This window comes from Stomoxys calcitrans, chromosome 1 (genome assembly GCF_963082655.1).
Source record: "Stomoxys calcitrans chromosome 1, idStoCalc2.1, whole genome shotgun sequence".
In the NCBI taxonomy this organism is placed as follows: domain Eukaryota; kingdom Metazoa; phylum Arthropoda; class Insecta; order Diptera; family Muscidae; genus Stomoxys; species Stomoxys calcitrans.
The window spans coordinates 189,865,059-189,888,072 of record NC_081552.1 but is presented as its reverse complement, the minus strand read 5'-3'; the positions used below and the strand labels follow the sequence as shown (position 1 = coordinate 189,888,072).

Sequence of the window (23,014 nt, the reverse complement as noted above, 5' to 3'; positions counted from 1 at the left end):
CTAAAGCAAGCTAAAAGTAACAGCTGATAATTGACAGAAGAAAGAATTTAATTACAGAATTAAAATTTGTCAACGCCGACTATATGAAAAATCCGCAATTACTTTTTGGGCAACCCAATAGAGTTTTGAGACCTAAACCCTTTTGTTGAATATCTTCCGGATCGGACCATATTTGACTATAGCTGCCATATAGAACGATCTCCCGATATAGAGTACTGAGCCCATAAAAGAAGCATTTCTCGTCCGATTTGGATGAAATTTGAAACAATGCGATTTGATAGACCTCTACTTCTGTTTGTTAAAATTTTTTTGAAACACGTTTTTATACCCAAGATATCTGGAAAATTATAAATGCCCAGCTTTTGGGTATAAATAGGTAAATATCCGGGTATTTTCCCGATGTACCGGGTAAATACCTTTTGGGTATTTACCCATCGCCTATCACTACAAATGGGCGATATCGGTTCAGATTTGGAGATAGCTCCCATATAAACCGATCTCCCGATTTGACTTCTTAAGCCCTTAAAAGTCAAAACTTTTTTCCGATTTGGCTGAAATTTTGTATGTAGTGTTCTGTTTAGACTTCCGACAACTGTGCCAAGTATGGTCGAAATCGGTCTAAAACCTGATATAGCTCCCATATAAACCGATCTCCCGATTTGACTTCTTAAGCCCTTAAAAGCCACAACTTTTTTTCGATTTGGCTGAAATTTTGTATGTAGTGTTCTGTTAAGACTTCCCACAACTGTGCGTAGTACGGTCCGATTCGGTCTATAATCTGATATAGCTCCCATATAAACCGATATCCCGATTTGACTTCTTGAGCTCCTACAAGCCGCAATTTTTTCCCGATTTGGCTTAAATTTTGCACATAGTGTTCTGTTATGACTTCCAGCCACTGTGCTAAGTAGGGTCCGAATCGGTCTATGACCTATTATAGCTCCCATATAAACCGATCTCCCGATTTGACTTCTTGAGCCCTTGGAAGCCGCAATTTTCGTCCGATTTGGCTTAAATTTTGTACATAGTGTTCTGTTAAGACTACCGACAACTGTGCACAGTACGGTTCAAATCGGTCTATAATCTAATATAGCTCCCATATAAACCGATCCCCCGATTTGACTTCTTGAGCCATTACGAGTCGCAATTTTTGTCCGATTTAGCTAAAATTTTGCAAATAAACCGATCTCCCGATTTAACTTCTTGAGCTTTTCCTTTTTTTTGAGTTTTCTTGTTGATGCTGCTGCTTTTTTGCTTGCTCTCCTTTGTAGGTCGTAAGGCTTTAAGGGACTATTAAGGGATATCAAAAACACCCTTACATTCCCATTGTCATAGAGTAGTTTCATTTAATTAGAAAAATAATTACTAAAAAAAGGATTATTATCTTAATCTTATTTTGATGCCATAATCAAAATCTAAAATGATATTTGCGTAGTATTAAAATTGGCCTTAGAGCGCACAAATCTATAGAAACTTAAAGTCAACAGAGTGGCTGTCATCTGGCTGGCTGAAAAGCCTCACAACGATTGACGAGGCTTTTGTGCGATGGTATTTTCTTAAGGCCATGACTAGCCTCGTAATCATATTAGCCCTGCCAAAGGACAATCGAGTGGCCTGCTCACTTTGGCCTCCCTTGCTAACATGTCATAATGTGCCTGGAGCAGGATGAATGTCAGCAGTTGTTGTAGAAAATCCTACCACTACAAGGACATCGAGGACGACTGACTACATTACAGCGAGTAAAGCCATTCCAATGCTAGTATGTGTTTTTTCTAAAGCATATTTACGCAGCTTTCTTTTAATTGAGGGCATAAAGTTAAACGATTCGCCCTAATACTAAAAGACCTTTTAAGTTAGCCTCGTGTACTCTTTTTCCCACTCTTCATCTCTTGTTCTATGCATCTGCCCGTCTATGCTTCATTGTATTATCCATAATGTATACACTAAAAGGATATTAAAAGAATATCAGAGGCACTGACAGCAACAGAGGAGAAAGCAGAGGCAGCAGAGTAGAGGTGAAAAGCAAAACTAAAGTAACTTTATTCCCTTTGTATTTGTTTTTAATGATGACGCACAAAAAGGATACATTTCTTGGAAGAAATCCAAATGAGGTGGCTGTAGAATATCCAATGCTGACAGGACCTGCAATGAGATGAAGCAAAGAACAGAGAAAAAAAAAATAATTAATATGCTATGTAAATAAACAGAAATAGGTTGAGTGCATAATGTAATAATTAAAATATAAATGGACTCAAATTAAGATAAAATAGACAATAATAAGGACAAAAGAAAAAAGTGTTACAAAAAAACCGATTCAGCTTAAACGCACTTAAATATTATGATACGTTTATATCCCAAATAGGCGCCCCGGTGGCGGAGTTGGTAGGGTTCGATTTCCACCAGATGTCTTGGTCTGTCGCTACTGTGGTATCACAATGGACTTAAAACTGTCTAAGTGAGACAGTAAGGGACTGCCACTCTTACCTAACCTAACCTAACATATCCCAAATATCATCAACGATAAAAAAGATGATCTTATATACGTGCATCAGATTACGGCGTTGACAGATGAAACAATAGAATAGTTACCAGTTAGCTACTACGTTTGTTTAACTACACAGAAAACAATGGAACAAAAATGTTTTCAATTAAAAATTTAATTAAAAATAAGTTTTCAATTAAAAAATTAATTGAAAATAAATATGTTTTCAATTAAAAAATTTATTGAATCAATAATTTTTATCATTGAATCCGGATTTTTTTAATTAAAAAATTAGTTGATTCAATCATTTATTTTAATTGAAACTAAACTTTTTTTCTGTTAAGACGTGATTGATTTTTTTTTTTGTCATTTTCAATTAAAAAAATAATTGATTCAATCATTCACCCTACACCACTACTGTGTAAACCGATTCTCACGAAATTTCGCACGAGTGATTTTCTTATAAGTCTTGATATTATTTGGGAATATCTGTTTGCGCTTTCTTTTTTTGGTCTTAAAATCTTATTGAAATTCCATTGCAGGATATTGCCCGAGTTTAGACCATTGTTTAATGCTTTCTATTCAAAGAATAGAAAAAAAACATTTAAAAATCAGCAAAAGCGTGTTGTTGCTAAAATCGTTTGACTGGATTCCCGTATCGCGATTTCATTTTCGACCAAGAAAAATCATTAGCGGGAGATGTCAAATGGATCATGGTGCTTTGCAAAAGATTCCCTTATGACTCCCGGTATTGATATTGAATAGAAATCGGTTAAGAGTTAGATACAGCTCCCATATATATTTTCATCCGATTTTGTGTAATCGTCAATAATTTAGGAATTTGTTAACAGATCTTCACAAAATTTGGCACGAAGATTTCTCTTATAACTCTTCTGTTGACTGTTGAATTTCAAAGAATTTTGTTTAGTTTTAGATATACAATAGTTCCATATATATGAATCTCCCGATTTTCACTTATAAGGCCTTTGCTAACCCATTTATCAATCCATCTTCTCAAAAAATCAAATTAAAGCAAATTTTTAATTCGACGACTTAGCCAGCATATCCAATGTGGTGTAGGGTATCAAAAGGTTGGCTTCGCCCGACATTAGCCCATCCTTCGTTTATTCGAATTTTTGATACATTGATAGTCCAGTACAAGAGATTCAAGTACCTAGGGAGGACGTCCTAACCCAAAATCGCACAAAAAGATTTATAGACCAATATGCGACCTAAATGAAATGTAATTAGAAGCAGAACCCAATTCTCATATAGAAATTGAGTGTCAGGGGACCTCCCCTCTACCAAAGCTTTCTAGAGGCTCAATAAATCATATACGGCGATTCGTGCATAAGGAAGCTTTAACTAAATATGAACCGATATAGCCCAATTAAAATCCGAAATGATCTGTATTTAGCCAATTTAACAGTCGGACGAACATGATTCGATCGACTTGCAAGTGAATATCCCCCTGTAAACATCCCCGAACATGATTCGATCGACTTGCAAGTGAATATCCCCCTGTAAACATAGCAAAGGTCGAAACCAACCAAATAGTTAAAACAAGTAAAAGCGTGCTAAGTTCGGCCGGGCCGAATCTTGGAAACTCACCACCATGGATTCTGCTAAAATATGGAAGCTATAACTAGTTACAGACTGAATTGGACCTTTCTCGGCGCAGTTGTTGAGAGTCACAACAGAACAACATTATATGCAAAATTTCAGCCAAATCGGAAAAAATTGCGGCTTGTAAGGGCTCAAGAAGTCAACTCGGGAGATCGATTTATATATCATGTTCTTGACCGATTTGAACCGTACTTAGCACAGTTGTTGGGAGTCATAACAAAACACCATGTACAACATTTCAGCCCAATCGGATGAAAATTGCTGCTTCCAGGGGATCAAGAATTCAAATAGGGAGATTGATTTATATGAGATCTATATCAGGTTATACACAGATTTAACCCGTACCACCATGGATTCTGCTAAAATATGGGAGCTATATCTAGTTATAGACTGAATTGGACCGTACTTGGCGCAGTTGTTGATAGTCATAACAGAACCTTATATGCAAAATTTCAGCCAAATCGGAAAAAAATCGAGGCTTGTAAAGGCTCAAGAAGTCAAATCGGGAGATCGGTTTATATATTATGTTCTTGACCGATTTGAACCGTACTTAGCACAGTTGTTGGGAGTCATAACAGAACACCATGTAAATATTTCAACCAAATCGGATGAAAATTGCGGCTTTCAGGGGCTCAACAGAATAACAGAATACCATGTACAATATTTCAACCAAATCGGATGAAAATTACGGCTTCCAGGGGCTCAAGAAGTCAAATCGGGAGATCGATTTATATGGGATCTATATCAAGTTATAGACTGATTTGGACTGTACTTAGCACAGATGTTGGGAGTCGTAACAGAATACTTTGCACAAAATTTCAGCCAAACCGGAAAAAAATTGAGGCTTCCATGGGCTCAAGAAGTCAAATCGGCAGATCGGTTTATATGGGAGCTATATCAGGTTTTTGACCGATTTGGACCGTACTTAGCATAGTTGTTGAAAGTCATAACAAAACACTATGTGCAGAATTTCAGCCAAATCGGACAAAAATTGCGGCTTCCAGGGGCTCAGGAAGTCAAATTGGGAGATTGGCTTATATGGGAGCTATATCCAAATCTGAACCCATATGGTCCATTTGCAATCCCCAACGACTTACATCAATATAAAGTATCTGTTGAAAATTTCAAGCGGCTAGCTCTACGCGTTCGACTGCTATGGTGATTTCGACAGACGGACGGACGGACATGCCTAGTTCGAATAAGAATTTCGAGACGATCAAGAATATAAACACTTTATGGGGTCCTAGATCAATGTTTCCAGATGTTACAAATGGAATGACTAGATTAGCATACCCCCATCCTATGGTGGTGGGTATAAAAATTCTTAGTGCATGAAAAGGTATTAAATCGATAGCAAGGGTACTTGGTACTCTTCGGGTGGAAAAAGCACTGAAACAAGTACCAAAGTACTGACTTCTACATCCCTGATTGAGAGCTTGCAAATTTCTACAGGTTTTTTTTTCTCTGCAAAATTTTGCATCATCGAACAGCTGTTTTATGAAAATCAGCTGTTTAATTCAAATAAATAGCAAAAGAGACTAAAGGCTGTTCTTACTATCCTGCAATTTTTTAATGGAAAAGTACGCGAACAGACCTATAAACAAATAAATGTTTTAACCATTCACATCAGAATTCACAACTCCACCCTCAAAATATAAACAAAAAAAAGTAACCTTAGAATAGTGACTAACAATTTTGCCAATTCCCACAAGAAGTGCAAACGAATTCCCACAAATTCACATATCAAAATATGGTAAAATGAAGTTAGTTACCTATTCCAGGCACAATAGAACAATACGTACAAACATTTAATACTTAATAGGCAAATCAATTTAACAAAGGAACACACGTCTATCTGTTCGTCGTATGTCTGTTTATCAGGTGGTCAATCAGTCAATAACACTCAATGTAATTATAAATACCTATGCCAACTATTGTTATTCCATGAATTGATGTAAATAATTGCTATTGCCTATACATTGTACAATTTATTATGAATGTTGGTGTCTGTAGCAGCACGAACATGAGTACACATTCCTTGAGATTCCCCATTGCAATTGGCCTGATCGACTATGTTCAAACTCACACCCACATGGTGTACAGGATATGACTTTATCGCCATATGGCAATTTGCCAATTTCCCCTTAATAAATAAAATGTTACCTAGGCGGCTCAGCAGAGTCATTGTGTATGCATTGTTCTTAGCTGGAATTCTGTTTCTGTTAATTAAATTGATTGACCCAACGTTGTCTGCTCACCAAGTATTGACTATATAAAGCATTTGTGGAAATGAGCAAATCATTTCCTCAGGTTAATTCGTATTATTATGGGTTGCCTAAAAGTAGGCTAGCATTTTGATGCGTCATAAAATCATTTGCCTTGCCTGCCTGATTGATTGATGAGCATTAAAGGTTATGACCTAATTTTCGTTGTTATTGTTCATTATTGATAATGGTTGTGTTTTCACAACATTTCAATAGTTTGTATACCATACCAATAATGTTGCATGCTTGTAGAGATGGAATAGACGCATATAAATGGTTTCTTTATTATTTTAGTCCATTTTCATATTGTCTGTGAATACTTTGCATATTAGGAAGATGATCTTTCCTTAATAATATCGCAATTTCAACATCGTTTGACTTTAGAGTAGTTTTACGAAATGAAAAGTTAAAATCAAGAATCCATGATGCAATCAACTGCTTGCGACAAAAAAAAAACACACCCATTATATTGGGTTGCCCAAAAAGTGATTGCGGATTTTTCATATAGTCGGCGTTGACAAAATTTTTCACAGCTTGTGACTCTGTAATTGCATCCTTTCTTCTGTCAGTTATCAGCTGTTACTTTTAGCTTGCTTTAGAAAAAAAAGTGTAAAAAAGTATATTTGATTAAAGTTCATTCTAAGTTTTATTAAAAATGCATTTACTTTCTTTTAAAAAATCTGCAATTACTTTTTGGGCAACCCAATAGGTATATTCTAACAAACGCCACATGCTACTCTATACCATTTGTGAAGGTCATCGTAAATAATAATATTATTCCATCATATGGATGATATCTTTAAGTGATATGTAATGATTACCATGTTAATTAAATGTCGTGAATGTTAAAAGACTCTAGAATTGAAAACAAATCTTGGCAATATTTTTTGAAAAAGAACCATATAAACCATACTTAATTAGGCCAGGCCGAATCTTATATACCCTCCACCATGGATTGCAGTTGTCAAGTTCTTTGCACGATTCTCTTTATGGGCAAAAAAAAAAAAAAGAATTAATGGATGAGAACTGCTGTAGGTGCTTCAAAAGTTAAATCAGGTTCGGATGTTGGAAGTCAAAGAAATTCTAATTGAAATTGGATGCAAAAAATGTTTGCATGCATTTAGGGGACATATGAAGTAAAATCCACATAAACCTTAAACATGAGAGGTTTTTTCAATTTGAAACAAAACAAAACCTATTTTGAAGTATATATATCACCCGTTTAAGTTGGAATGTCATTTTCAAATGTCGCTTAAAATGTAAAATATGTTATCTTTACAAAAGAAAAGAAACACCATGGATCGCATTTGTCAAGTTCTTTGGTCGATATCTCTTTGTAGACAAGCAAAGGATAATGGATAAGCATTGGGGCCATACTTGGTTTGGCTGTTGGAGACTAAAGTGGAATTTATTGTGGAAATTTTCAGCCAAAACGGACGTATAGTGGCTCAAGAAATATTGGGTTGCCCAAAAAGTAATTGCGGATTTTTTAAAAGAAAGTAAATGCATTTTCAATAAAACTTAGAATGAACTTTAATCAAATATACTTTTTTTACACTTTTTTTCTAAAGCAAGCTAAAAGTAACAGCTGATAACTGACAGAAGAAAGAATGCAATTACAGAGTCACAAGCTGTGAAAAAATTTGTCAACGCCGACTTTATGAAAAATCCGCAATTACTTTTTGGGCAACCCAATATAATCAGGAGATCTGTTTATATGGGAGCTATATTAGGTCATGGACGGATTCAGGCCATATTTTACAAATATGTTCAAGGTCATACAAGAAGTCGAATATTTCAGCCAAATCGGATAAGACTTGCTACCTCTAGAGACTCAAGAAGTATAATCGGAAGATCAGTTTATATTGGAGCTGTAACAGGTTATAAACCGATTTTGACACAGGTGATTAGGGTCGAACATAAACACGTCATGCTAAATTTCCAAATCGGATTATAATTGCGCCCTCTATCGGCCAAAGAAGTCAAGATTCCAAAATAGAATTATATGGGAGCTACATTAGGTTATGAACCGATTTTGACCAAAATTTCAGCCAAATCGGATAGCAATTGCGCCCTCTATCGGCTCAAGAAGTCAAGATCCGAAATCGGTTTATATGAGAGCTACATCAGGTTATGAACCGATTTTGACCATACTTGGCACAGTTGTTGGAATTAATTTCAGCCAAATCGGATACTAATTGCGCCCTCTATAGGCTCACGAATTCAAGATCCAAGATGGGATTATATGGGAGCTATATCAGGTTATTAACCGATTTGAACCATACTTGACGCAGTTGTTAGAAGTTGGAACAAAACGCTTCATGCAAAATTTCAGCCAACACGTATAATAATAGTGCCCTCTAGTGGCTCAAGAAACCATGATCGAAAATCTGTTTATATGGGAGCTATATCAGGTAACAGACCGATTGGAACCGTGTCTGGTACAGTTGTTGTAAGTCTTAACAGAACACTATGTGCAAAATTCAAGCCAAATCAAACAAAAGGTTCGAATGCAATGTTGTCTTGCCATAGGCGGAGGGATGAAGATCACGCCCACCGGAGACTATTCCAGATATTTGACCCATAGACATACAGATTAGTAGCCTGTTTGTCGATGTCGAACGGTTGCTATTCGTTATTTTTTATTTATACATCGAAATGCCCATTTTCCTTTTCCATTTTGCTAGAATTGCAGTTTAAACAAGTTCTTGAGTGACGCGAAAAATTCGCCTCGAGATAGACAAACGGGCTAAAGTGTAAGGCATATGAGACTTAAGGCGATGAGAGAATAGATAGAGATTAGGAGCAGATCATATCATTGCGGTATAATCGAGGCAACGATAGGAATTATGAAAGGAATGGAAGAGATTTCCGATCGGATTCCTGATACTACACTTGAGGTCGAGTGCGAAGCACTGTTGCTAGCGACCCAGTCTGGGATTGACGGAACTATGGTATTGCCATCTGGAAGTTCATGCTACACGGATGCATCAAAGCGGACAGAGGACATAATGGGTCTAGGGGTCTACATTGAGAACCCAAGGCCTGAGATCTGTTTTCGACTGTCCGATCATAATACGATCATGCAAGTGGAGATTCGGGCGATCACGGTGAGCGATGCGTGAGGTGGTGTAGTGTTCAAGCGAGTACATCGACTGTGAACATATTTACCGACAGTAAACTGGCCATCAGGGCAATACAAATCAGGACGGTAAGGTATCGAACAGTCTTGGAGTGTGCCTGTACATGTGTGCCTAACATCTGTGAGTCTTCTCAATACGCTCCTGAATGTAGCACTTCCCATTCAGCTGCCTATCTAAGACCACTCCTAAATATTTGATCTTGTCAGAGATCGAAATCGTTCTATTGAGGAAACGTGGTGCGTCATATTGGCCCACCTTTAGCTTCCTCGTAAACAGTCAGATTTCCGTCTTTTCTGGGTTAACACTGAGATCCTAGGTCCCTTGTCCAGTTGTTTACCATCTCCAAGATCCTTTCGGCCCTTCTACATAGCTGATTCGGATCCTTACCCCTTAGAAGTATAATAACATGGACGTAACAGATGGGTTCAAATACCTCCTCAGTCAGCATCTATAGTGGTCATCATAAGCGTATAAGGATCTCTTAAGAGCGGCCAAGCAACCTTCAAACCACCCCCCTCAAAATTTAAAAAAAAACCATTATTTTCGACAAAATTTCATTGCTATTCAAAGGGTTTGAGCCCCCCCAAGAATCTTTGGCTTGTTCTTCTAATAGAGGGCCACCTGTTCCTTAGCATATGGTTTATCCAGTCTCTTAGGACCCGGTCCACCCGGTACTGGCCAAAGGATCAACGTATCGGTCCCCACATTGTTAAACGCTCCATCAATGTCAGTGATTCGCCCAATGTGTACGTCTTGGCATTGAAGGATTTTTCTATTTTATGCACAACCTTGTTTAGGGCAGTCTCCACCAATCTTCCCTTGACATATGCATGCTGTTTTTATTTGAGTAGTTTGCTGGATGTCCTACTCTTTAAGTCCCATGGTTTGGGATAGAACGTAGGACGTAAAGCTTATAGGGCTATAGGCTTTTGGTGTCACATTACTTGCCTTGCCGGGCTTGGTTATAAATACTACGCTTGCCTCCTGCCAGACTTTCGGAGTATATGTAAGTCCTAGGCGGGCTGTGAAGATAATGGTCAGATTGGGCGCCAAATACTCGCCCTCCTTTTGTTGTAATACCAGAAACATTCCATCAGGGTAGGGTGACATAAATGGTTAGAAGCTTCTCAAGGCTTCCTTTATCATAGACTCCGCCATGATAAGCCTCATTAATTCAAGATTCCGGTGTTTCCGTGAGTCCCGTCATATCCTGTAGAAAACGAATTTCCTGTTTCAGTTTTCACATAGGTTGTGGAGAAAAACTTTTTCATCTAGCCGTTCTGATTAGCGCTATCGACTTGTTCGCAGAAAAGCTTTAAGGAGGCACGTTTTGCGCTCTGATCATCGTATTTTATTCTTCGAGCCGTGGGTAATCAACATCCCAATAAACATTCGCTTTTTTACTACATGCTCTGTTATAAATTTTGCGGAGTTTTTTCCAATGTTGCGAATCTTCCCGGCCATCCAGGGTTTTTTTTCGGGCTCATTGCCTTTTCTGCCAAAGAGACCCCACTATACAATCGTAATCCTGTTGTCATTGTCGTCAGTGTGTTAACAGCAAAGGAAAGGCGGAAGGATGCCTGCTTAGGAAAAAATTTTAAATTTCCCCTTTGCTTAATTGGAGTCTACAGTGATTGTCATCGAACACTTCAATTGTGATTTATCTCTACCTTATGACATTTGATCTAACGTTGCTCAACTAGTACGGCAATGGTGTTGTCCCATACTTTTTTTTTTCGTTTTAAACGGATTTATAGCGTCACGCAATTGCAGTCACTCTAACCAAAAATTATAAACTGCAATTGTCTGTTCAGTTCAAATGTTAAAACATAAAATTACTGCAATTTTATATCATAGAAAAAAAAGCGAAACAATTACTCATACCCGAAGCGTGGCACGTGTGTAATGAATATATCATGAATTTGAATGCAATACAGAATAGAATAGAAACAAAGAATGAAAAATCTAAGGAAAAAACCATTCATTGTATGTTCAATTAATAAATTTCCTTTTTATATTCCACAATGGAAATTCATTTGACATTTTCGTTTGCCATTCTAGTGCGCCAATGACGGCAGTTGGCAACAACTGCCTGCCGCCAACACAAAGCGACCATTGAGTAGTACTGCTCCTGCTGCCGTTGATGGCTGAATAGCAACAGCTCGCCCACATTTACCCAAATTCGCTGTAATTCGTAGTTTTTTTGTCATCTGACACTGTGTCAGTTCCTTTTGCTATGTTGCGCTCCGGTCGGTCTATTGTGACTCGACCAAAACGAGAATATGTTGTCAAAATTTTTTTTGACTTTGACTTAGCAATTAATGCGATTTCCAACCGACAGCCTCAACGAGGCACAGTGGGGTCAAAGGCAAAAAATCAAAAAAAAAAAACCCCAGATCTGAGAGATATGTACATTGATTAAAACGAAATTTTGGTTCGAATAACCAAAATTTATTTTTCAGCTTTCCTTCAACAATAACTGTTTTAAAAATTGTAAAAGCGTGATAAGTTCGGCCGGGCCGAATTTTGGGAACCCACCACCATGGATGCTGCTAAGAATTTGTACAAACTTAATTTAGTTGAAGGGCATAATTTTATTCTACATACCAAACTACTGTCAAACCAGCAAAAATTAAAGCTTCTAGGCACCAAACAAGGATGATCGAGAGACCGGTATACATGGGAGCAATATCAGGTTATAGACTGATTTGGACCGTACCTTGCACACACAGTTGTTGGAATTCTTAACAGAACACTACATGCAACACTACAGAACACTACAATGCCAAATCGGACAAAATTTGCGGCTTGTAAGGGCTCAAGAAGTCAAATCGGGTGATCGGTTTATATGGGAGCTGTATCAGGTTATAGACCGATTTGGACCGTACCTTGCACACACAGTTGTTGGAATTCTTAACAGAACACTACATGCAAAATTTCAGCCAAATCGGACAAAATTTGCGGCTTGGAAGGGCTCAAGAAGTCAAATCGGGCGATCGGTTTATATGGGAGCTATATCAGGTAATAAACCGATTCAGACCGTACTAGGCAGAGTTGTTGGAAGTCTTAACAGAACACAAAATTTGCGGCTTGCAAAGGCTCAAGAAGTCAAATCGGGAGATCGGTTTTTATGGGAGCTGTATCAGGTTATAAACCGATTCGGACCGTCCTTGGTACAGTTGTTGGGAGTCGTAACAGAACACTACATGCAAAATTTCAGCCAAATCGAACCAAATTTGCGGCTTGCAAGGGCTCAAGAAGTCAAATCGGGCGATCAGTATATATGGGAGCTATATCAGGTTATAGACCGATTTGGACCGTACCTTGCACACACAGTTGTTGGAACACCTAAAAGAACACTTCATGCAAAATTTCAGCCAAATCGGACAAAATTTGCGGCTTGAAAGGGCTCAAGAAGTCAAATCGGGCGATCGGTTTATATGGGAGCTACATCAGGTTATAAACCGATTCAGGCCGTACTAGGCAGAGTTGTTGGAAGTCTTAACAGAACACAAAATTTGCGGCTTGCAAAGGCTCAAGAAGTCAAATCGGGAGATCGGTTTATATGGGAGCTATATCAGGTTATAAACCGATTCGGACCGTACTTGTCACAGTTGTCGGTAGTCTTAACAGAATACTACCTGCAAAATTTCAGCCAAATCGGACAAAAATTGCGGCTTGTAAGGGCTCAAGAAGTAAAATCGGGGGATCGGTTTATATCGGAGCTATATCAGGTTATAAACCGATTCGTACCGTTTTTGGCACAGTTGTTGGAACACCTAACAGAACACTTCATGCAAAATTTCAGCCAAATCGGATAAAACTTGCGGCTTGCAAGGGCTCAAGAAGTCAAATCGGGCTATCGGTTTATATGGGAGATATATCAGGTTATAAACCGATATGGAAGCTACAATATATACAACTCTGAACCTCTATGACCCATTTGTAATCCCCAACGACCAATCAAAAAGGTGTATCTGTGCAAAATATCAAACGGATAGCTTTACGCGTTCTACCGCTATCTTGATTTCGACAGACGGACGGAAATGGCTCGATCGACTCAGAGAAGTTCCGTTCCGACTCGGCTATAAAAAGAAGGTCCCTTATCAATGAGTTTTAACTTGAATCGAACAGCACTCATTGATATGTGAGATGTTTGACCTTGTTCTTTAATGGAATGTTCATGGGCAAATTTGCATTTCCAAGTGTCTGGGGTGATGGCTTAGCCCTAAAACGGAAGAGAGACCGATTGGGACAATAAGAGTCTCCAATAAAAAGTTTTTTTGGTTTAGAGAACGAATCTTGGCGCTACGAATTTTGAGGGCTACTCCACATCGACACAACCCTCAAACGAAGATGTTATGTCTGGAGGGCCAACCGACCTTCAAAAACTACGAAGCGGACATGCTGGCCGACTGAAACAATATGAGATTGAGGTGAAAGGTCATTGGACGTGGAGTACGAAACTGATATGCGAATATGAAATAATTCTGATGCGGTACATCCACTCAACGGTTCAAACAAGAACCTTTGTTATTTTGAACATTTTGTTATTTCTCTTCGCAAGAATTTTCCTTTAACTTGTAATAGGTCATTATTATTGGAAGAAAAATTTAAGTCACTCAAGGATAGCTGCGATAGATGTATCCATTAGGCGATTGATGATCTGCCTCTGTTTCCAGTGGAGCGGCAGATCTAGAGCCCGGGAGAAGGCTTAGAATGGGCTCCAAAGACCCAACAGCTCCGGTGGTGGTATCAAGCCGTAGCACGTTGTCGGCTACTGAAACCTCGACTGGTGAAGCCGCTGCTCCAGGCTCCACTAGCCGACAGACAACTGATCAGCAGGGGCTTTTGACCAAGACGCCTGGTTCGAGTCTTAAGGACAAGACCGAACCTATTCTTTCTTCGCATGCCAAGGGCAGTCAAATGTGAAGTGCAACAGTGGCAATATACAGGTAAGTGGAGTGGGAAACTGTAGTCGCCACCGTTTTGACCGGTGTCCACTAGACATAGGAGCCGCTGAGTCAGTGAACACACGACCAGCTCTCCATGATTTAATTCCGTATCTACGCCGTGAGAGAACCACGACCTCGCGACCAACGTAGCCAGCACATAGCCTTTGTTCTTCAGACATAAGAGCCGCTGAGTCCGCGAATACACCCACGTATCATCTGTCCACGCCCATCACCCCGTGATTTAGTGCCGTATCCACGCCGTGAGTGAACCACGTCTTCGAGACCAACGTAGCCAGCAACTCACCTTTGTCCTTCAGAGAAAAGAGACGGTTAGCCCTCGAATACACCCACGTGTCATCTGTCCACCACCATCACCCCGTGATTTAGTACCGTATCCACGGCGATTGTAAACCACGTCTTCAAGACCAATGAAGCCAACACATCGCTTTTGTTCTTCTGACATAATAGCCGCTGAGCCCTCGTATACACCCACGTGTCATCTGGCCACAACCATCACCCCGTGATTTAGTGCCGTATCCACGCCGTGAGTGAACCACCCCTCCGAGGCAAACATAGCCGGCACCTCGCCTTTGTCCTTCCGACATAAGAGCGCAGACGTACTCGTGACATCTGCCTACGACCGCTACCCCGTGTTCGAGTGAAACATTCACGCCGTCTCCGAGGTATCCGTAGCCACCACCCCGCCTTTGTCCTTCAGACATAAGAGTCGCTAATCCCCCGGACGGACACTCGTGCCATCGGCCTGTGACCGCCATACCGTGACTTGGTGACACATCCACGCCGAGAGCGAATCACGTCTCCGTGATTAACATAGCCAGCCCGCAGATCTCCGTACAGATTTCTCTGTGACTGACTCTGCCCCCGGTGAGCTGTACCCCAGCAACCAGAGGTTAACTCGTCGTTAGAACTGATATGCAAATATGCCCATGAACACTCCTTTCAGGAACAGGGGAAAACTTCTCACATATCAATGAGTGCTAAGCGATTCAAGTTTTAGTTCAATGATGAGCAACCTCCATTTTGTATGGGGAGAATGGCTGTCATATAATTTTTTCAAATGCCATAGTAGCTCGCAAGTTTCGCCAGCATAAGGAGGGGATAATCACCGCCAGGATTCAAACTCAGGCGTTCAGCGTCATAGGCGGACATACCAACCTCAGCGCTGGTGGCGCTATATACACCAGTATTCCATTTTAAATTTTTTGACAAATGTTTTTTTTTTTACCTTATACCCCACTGTGCCTCTCTCTCTCTCTCTCCACTCATTTCTGCTGAATGTGTATTCGTCGTATTTTGTTTTTTTAACACTGTGTTAGTTGGGGTTGCTCTAGTCGGGCAAAACTGACTAAAAAGCGAATATGTTGTCAACATTTTTTTGACATAACAATTACTGCGATTTGCAACCGACAAGCGAATCGACGACACACCAGAAGGGTTTTGCCTCCACCCCACCGATAACAGTAAGTGTGCCCAGGCAGTAATATTCATTACCCTGTAGCAACAATGATTTGTTGCCAATGCCAAAGCTAATGTTGCTGTTATTGTCTAAATATTGCTGATGCTGCAGCTTCTGTCTCTATGACTTTTTTTTACTTTGTTTCTTTCTATGGAGATTTACTGGTGGTGGGGCATAGTAAAAAGGTTGTCCATTGGAGTTTTTTATTTCTTTTCTTGACAGAGGGGACTCCAAGACAATGTGAGGACCGACACACTGATCCAGGTAGATAAATTATGGGTCCCATGGCATAAGAATTAGAAAAATATGAACCAGGGCATGTCACACAGAGGCATTTTATCACCACTCCTATGATTTGATCAACATAAATGGGCTACTACAGATTCTAATTGAAGAGAGATTTGAACCTACCAGGGGACGTTATAATAGTTCTAAGGGGCATAAATCCGAATCAGCTTTGCAGTTTTCGTGAACTTGGGGTTAGAGGTAGCATACAACAGAGTCATACCTAGGGGTCTGAACGTTAATGCTGAGTGGACTGAAATCTGCGTGTTTTCGCGGAGTTTCCTGAACAAATTTTGATATCCGACAAGGTCACATACTTGGCATCGAACTTGGATGGGAAACTGAAGTAGTAGTGTCATGTCCAGGAGCGTACTAAGAACTAAGTAGGTGCGAGAAGGCTTCAAATTTGGACGGAATCCGAGATTACAGGAACGTGACTTGGCCAATACTTACTAACGCCTCAGTAGTTCGGTGGACAGTGATGAAGAAAAAAAAAAAACAACTGATTCACAAGACATCCTGCCTTGGTATAGTCATGGCGATAAGGATCACGTACACTAGGGCACTTGCAACTATTTATCCGGCAGATTAAGTATGAAGCAGCCACTGAGGCTATGAGACGTAAGGTGATGGGAGAATGGATACAAAAGAGAACCATGTCATACCATCGCGGATGATTGAGGCAATAATAGGAAATATGGATGGAATCTATGAGCTTTCGGGTCGGATACCTGGGACAGGCACTGCTGCCAGCGGTACATCCAGAAAAAAAGTTTATAAAAAACGTGCTCATTTCAGTACTATCTGGCGCTGTCAATTTTTAAAAGCCTTCTTCGTCTGGTATTATATTGATACCAAATGGTATTAAAAATATTTGCCAATAACGCTAACAAAATAATACCAGCCGGGATTGGTTAAGTACCGTCCTTTTTTCTATCAGTGTACTACCTTGGATTGATGGCGCTCTGGTTTTGTCATCTGCTAGTTAATGACACATGGATAAATGAAGGCTAGTGGACAGAGTGGGCCTGGGGTCTACAATGATGATCCATCCAGGCACTACGATTGGCTTTCGAATGCCTTACCATAATACGGCCATGCAGGCGAAAATCTGGGTGATCACGGAATGGAAGACCTGGTACAGTGACAAAGCCAGCACGGCAAGAGTGAACATCTTTACGAACAGTAAACTAGCCAGTCTTGGTGTGTTAGAAGGATATTAACGGTTCTCCCTGGGGATGGCATGATCCGCATCGTTTGGTTGACGAGCACTAGCGTAGAAAGGGTGAACGAAAGAACGTATTTGCCGTTACTGCTAAAGGACTGCTATTAGTAAACTTGATGAATACGAAGCCTTTAGGGCCGATGCAATCCAAATGCAGGAGCTGTGAGCAAAGGAAGCTAATATAGCACTATAGAACAGTGAAAGGGCCTGTAGGGCGACAAAAACCCTGTAGTGGGTTCTGGATCAAGGAGGTGAGCATGGACATCTGTGTGCAAAATTGCAATTTTGCCCATGAACATTCCACTAAGGAACAGGGGCAAACTTCTCACATATCAGTGAGTGCTGTCCGATTCAAGTTTAAGCTCAATGATAAGGGGCCTCCTATTTAAAGTCTGAACGGCGGCAGTTCGACACCTCTTTGGAGAGAAGTTTTGCATGGCATAGTACCTCGCAAATGTTTGAACCCAGGCGTTCAGCGTCATAGGTTGCCTTCTGCGCTACGGTTGCCTTCTGTGTGGCTCTCGGCATTATTAAGCATTATTCGGAATAGGTTTATGTAAGTAAGAAAGTAAGTAAGAGAGTATGTAAGTTAGTAAGTAAGTAACAAAGTGAGTAAGTAAGTAAGTGAGTAAGTAAATAGGTAAGTAAATGAGTAAGTAAGTAAAAAAGTAAGTAAGTGAGTAAGTGAGAAAGTGAGTAGTAAGAAAGTAAGTAAGTGAGAAAGTAAGTAAGTAGATAAGTAAGTGAAAAAGTAAGTCAGTAAGTAAGGGAATAAGTATGTAAGAAAGTGAGAAAGTAAGTAAGTGAATAAGCAAGTAAGTAAGTGAGTAAATGAGTAAGTTAGTTATTAAGTAAGAGAGGAAATATATAAGTAAGTATGCATGTAAGTGAATAAGTAAGAAAGTAAGTATATAGGTAAGTAAGTTAGTGAGTAAGTAAATGAGTACGTAAGAAAGTAAGTAAGTGAAAAAGTAAGCAAGTATGTAAGAAAGTAAGTGAATAAATAAGTCAGTAAGTAAGTATGTAAGTAAGTGAGTAAGTAAGTAAATATCTAAGAAAGTGAGAAAGTAAGTGAATAAGTAAGTAAATAAGTGAATACATGAGTATGTAAGTTATTAAGTAACAGAGTAAGTATGTAAGTAAGTGAATAAGTAAGTGAGTAAGTAAATTAGTATGAAATAAAGTATATAAGTAAGTATGTGAGTAAGTAAGAGAGTAAGTATGTAAGTAAACTAAGTAAATAACCAAGTATGTAAGAAAGTAAATAATTTAGAAAATAAGTAAATAAGCAAGTAAGAAAATAAGTAATTGAGAAAGTAAGTACAATAGTTACAAAAGTAAGTAAGAGTTTTGATCTTCTCTTTCGTGGATTCTGGTAATCAATGGTTCTGAGGTTTTCAGAAGAAGAGGGTGAGGGTCTTTGCTAATGCGGATGATATAATCACCGCATTCACCGATCAGTAAATATGACCGTATAGGATAGTTTTGGAGATTATTAATTATCATGCTGGGCCGACCCCTTTGGGCTTTGTCTACGTACTCTTGTGTTAAAGCCGTACTATACTCCCCAATACTTTTGACACATGTCTTCTAATTTCTGTATCAAAGTCTTGCTTTACTCGTTAATAGATCAGATTTTTGGCTTATTTTATGGGTAAAAATAAAAATACACTTAAGTCGGTTCAGCCATTTCTGATGTAAATTGAATATGTTACGAAGTATAATCTCCAGTGAAGGTTATATAAAAATGACCCTGAGAACTCAAAATTCTTATGAGTATTCTCCGCAGATTATGACCCTGAAATTGTTTCACAGTGTAATACACCACGGTAATCCTTCCTCTTCGACGGGTTCGACGTGGTTTTCGCGAAAAGGATCTCTGGGTTGAGTGTACCCCAACCTCTCAGGGACCAATGAATTCCTTGGAATCTGGGATTCATATAGAATTTTGGACGGGTCTTTAAGGTCTTTGCGATCCTGTAGAAACTGGAGACGATGTTGATGTCGGCGGCACGATAAGGCTGTCATGATATATGTGAACAGTCAGGTGGCGCTGAAGGTTCTGGCGTTGGCTCATGAGAGGTAGAGAAATATAACCTCCGGTGAAGGTTATATAAAATAGACCCTGAGAACTCAAAATCCTTATGGGGTTTTGCTCTCCACTTGGAATTTCCCCCACCCCAGATTATGACCCTGAAATTGTTTTACAGTGTCCTTCCTTTTCGACGGGCTGGACATGGTTTCGCGAAAAAGGATCTCTGGGACTGGTGCAACGTGTTTCACGTAGAGATCTTTGCGATCCTGTAGGCACCGGCGACGAGGTCGATGCCGGGGCAGCGGCCCGATAAGACTGTCATGATATATGTGGACAGGCAGACAGGCGGCGCTGAAGGCGCCGTGTGAGGCAGAGACTATTTAGAATATGCAGAACTTCTTCAAACTTGTCCTCCTTTCTCCTTTGAGTCCCATGAGTCCCATATCGGCCAAACACAACTATTATAGTTTCATATTGTAATGATCGGTCTGTGTATCCGTATGGAGGCTTTTCATTGAATTCTGCTATTGCAAATACTGCAGACTACATGAAAACTTCTCTTGCTATCCCTCGAAGCCGCACGTGTGCCAGAAAATTTGGCTGACTGTTTGTGTGTTTGCTGCTGACACATTGTAAATAATTTTTCAATTCAATTTAAAAATGATATCATTGCAATACGTTTGGCAACAATTACGGAGTTGCATAGAAAAACTTCAGCATTTTGTTTCCAATGAACAACTGTCTGTCTTGAGGCAAAGCCCACAGACCTAGTTGACGGGTGTTTTGAAGTCTTATTTAGGACCATTACATTGTGGAGCAGTAATAATGACCCACAGGGGGTCGACTTTAAATGAAATATGGTATATAAATACCTTTTTATTTGAAACTACGTTTAAATAAGAAAAAATTGAAAATAAAAGTGCTCAATAGCCTTATTAAAATTAATTTCTCCAAACACTGCCTGTAAGCTATGCCTTTGCAGACAAAGTTCTTAAATTAGCCACTCAAGCTATGAGTTTTCCATTTTTTTCCTCAAAACTAATTGCAAGTGTCCGCCCTAATATCCGCATGCCTGCTGTCTGGCTGGCTGGCCTATTGGCCTCGCCTGTGTGTCTATCCAACCTTAAGATTCCCTCATTCGTCTGTCCCTCTGCTGTCAGTCTGGCTGCCCATTTGCCTTTTAATAAACTTCCAAAAGACACGCAACAAAGGGGAGTATGTTTTTACATCGAAGTTTTATGGAGTGCATAACAATTTTAAGGTTCTTAGAGCATTGGCTTCTGACGCTTGTGTGTATGTGTGTGTTGTGTGGAGTTGATGCAGTTCAATTTCCTCTGAACCAATTTGAACTGTCTGCAAAGGAAGTAGAATGTAATGTTGCGTCATACACCTGAGGCGCCTTGCACAACCAGGGTGTGTTATAGTCAAAATGGAACTTTTATTAAGGAAATCCAAGTGAATGCTGTTAAGGCAATTATTTGAAAACGCAATCACTAAATGTAAAATAGCTTAAAGTCTTAGGGACAACTTTTGAAGAGTAAAATAAGTTGTAAATAAGGATAATGCAAACAAAGAAAGAAGTGGCAAACTATGGTTTAATAATGACAATGAAAGTGTAAACAGCTAAAGAAACTATTTCGACACAAAGTTTTAGACAAATTATTCTATTTTGTCTGAAGAAAAAATTTCATAGAAACGTTGTCCTTAGAGAAAATTTCATAGAAATTTTGTCCTTAGAGAAAACTGCATAGCAATTTTGTCTTTATCCTGCCTGGGACTTGCATATACTCCGAAATCCTGGCAGTAGGCAAGTATGGTATTTATACCCAAGCCCAGCAAGGCAATTTAAGCTACACCAAAGGCCTTACTTACACCTATAAGTAAGGCCTTTCTACTCAAAACAGTGGAACGTATTGTGGACACCATGATAAAGAGTAGGACATTCAGCAAACTTCTCACAAACAAACACAGCATGCCTATGTCAAGGGAAGGTCGGTGGAGAATGCCCTGCACGAGGTTGTGTATAAAATAGAAGAATCCTTCGATGCCAAACTCACACACTGGCAGCATGCATTGACATCGAGGGGGTTTTTAACAATGTGCGGACCGACACACTGATCCAATCCGTAGACCACTGATCCAATCCTTAGAGACTGGATAAACCATATGCTAAGGAACGGATGGATAATTTGCGGGTCCCATGGCATAAATATAGGGGAGAAAGTGGCACAAGGCACTCCAAAGGAGGGCAATTTATTGCCATTCCTATGGGTGACCACCATAAATGACCTATTACGAATGCTGACTGAGATGTGATTTGAGCCAGTTGGCTACGCAGACGATGTTATAATACTTCTTAGGGGTAAGGATCCGCACCAGCTATGCAGAAGGTCCGAAAGGGTCTTGCATATCACCATATGACTGTGCTAGGCCCTGAGGTCTCAATGCTAACCCAGAGAAGACTGAAATATGCCTATTTACGAAGAAGACGAAGGGGGGCCAATTTAACGCACCACGTTTCCTCAACGAAACGATTTCGATATCTGACAAGGTCAAATACTTAGGTGTGATCTTGGAAATGTCAGGGATGGTGTTAATCAGGATGTTACTGAGAAGGCTTACAGATGTTGTGCACTATATAGACGGGGCCGTAGGTTCGAAATGGGGCCTGAATCCGAGGGTAGTCCACTGGCTCTACAGGAGCTTGATTAGACCAATACTTACTTACGCCTCAGTAGTTTGGTCGGCTGCTATGAAGAAAAGGTGCAACATAAGGACCATATAACAGGTTCAGAAAACATGTTGTCTTGTAAATAGGCGGAGCGATGAGGACCACGCCCACTAGGGCAGCTGAGAATATTCTAGATATCCGACACATTGGCATACAGATTAGGTGTGAGGCAGCCACTGCGGTTATGAGACTAAAGGCGATGGGTAGAGATGGATTCCTACCGGGTAAACACCCAACGCTGGGGTATTTATTGGGTAAATACCAAATAAATACCTTTTTTGGGTATTCATAATTTTACAGATATTTTGGGTATAAAAAATTTCCCAAACAATTTTTGATGATTTCGTATTTTTTTTTATATAAACTCGACCTTCTGAACTCATAAAATCAAAAAAAATAAAGAAGGATCTCTCGACTTGAAGTCGTGAGGCAAGAAATTGGTAATTTTTCATCCGATTTCGATGAAATTTGGCACAGCGAGTTCTGGCAGACCCCTTTTTTGTTTCTGTAAAGTGCGGCTCAGGTCGGACTATATTTGGATATAGCTGTCTAATTGACCGACCATCCGTTCTCCCGATATAGGGTTAGAGGCCATAAAAGATCCATTTACTATCCGAATTTGATGAATTTTGGCACAGTGTATTCTGGTAGACTACTTTACCTACCCATTCCTGCCAAATGTGGTCCAGATCGGTCCATATTTGGATATAGCTGCCATATAGACCGATCTCCCGATATAGTGTAGTGAGGCTATATAAGGAGCATTTTTCATCATATTTCGATGAAATTTG

General features: G+C 39.7%; 1 protein-coding gene across 3 annotated transcripts in view; it reads right to left on the bottom strand.

The window, feature by feature from the left end:
• Positions 1–23,014, bottom strand: part of LOC106083982 (serine/threonine-protein kinase NLK) — a 440,409-nt gene that overhangs the window by 32,256 nt on the left and 385,139 nt on the right. For all 3 annotated transcript variants that reach the window (XR_009398621.1, XM_059370464.1, XM_059370477.1), the window contains exon 4: positions 2,087–2,142. Coding sequence is in view for 2 of the 3 variants with exons in the window: in XM_059370464.1 (XP_059226447.1) it covers positions 2,087–2,142 (56 nt within the window). In the remaining variant the exon portion in view is untranslated. The remainder of the gene's footprint in view (positions 1–2,086; positions 2,143–23,014) is intronic.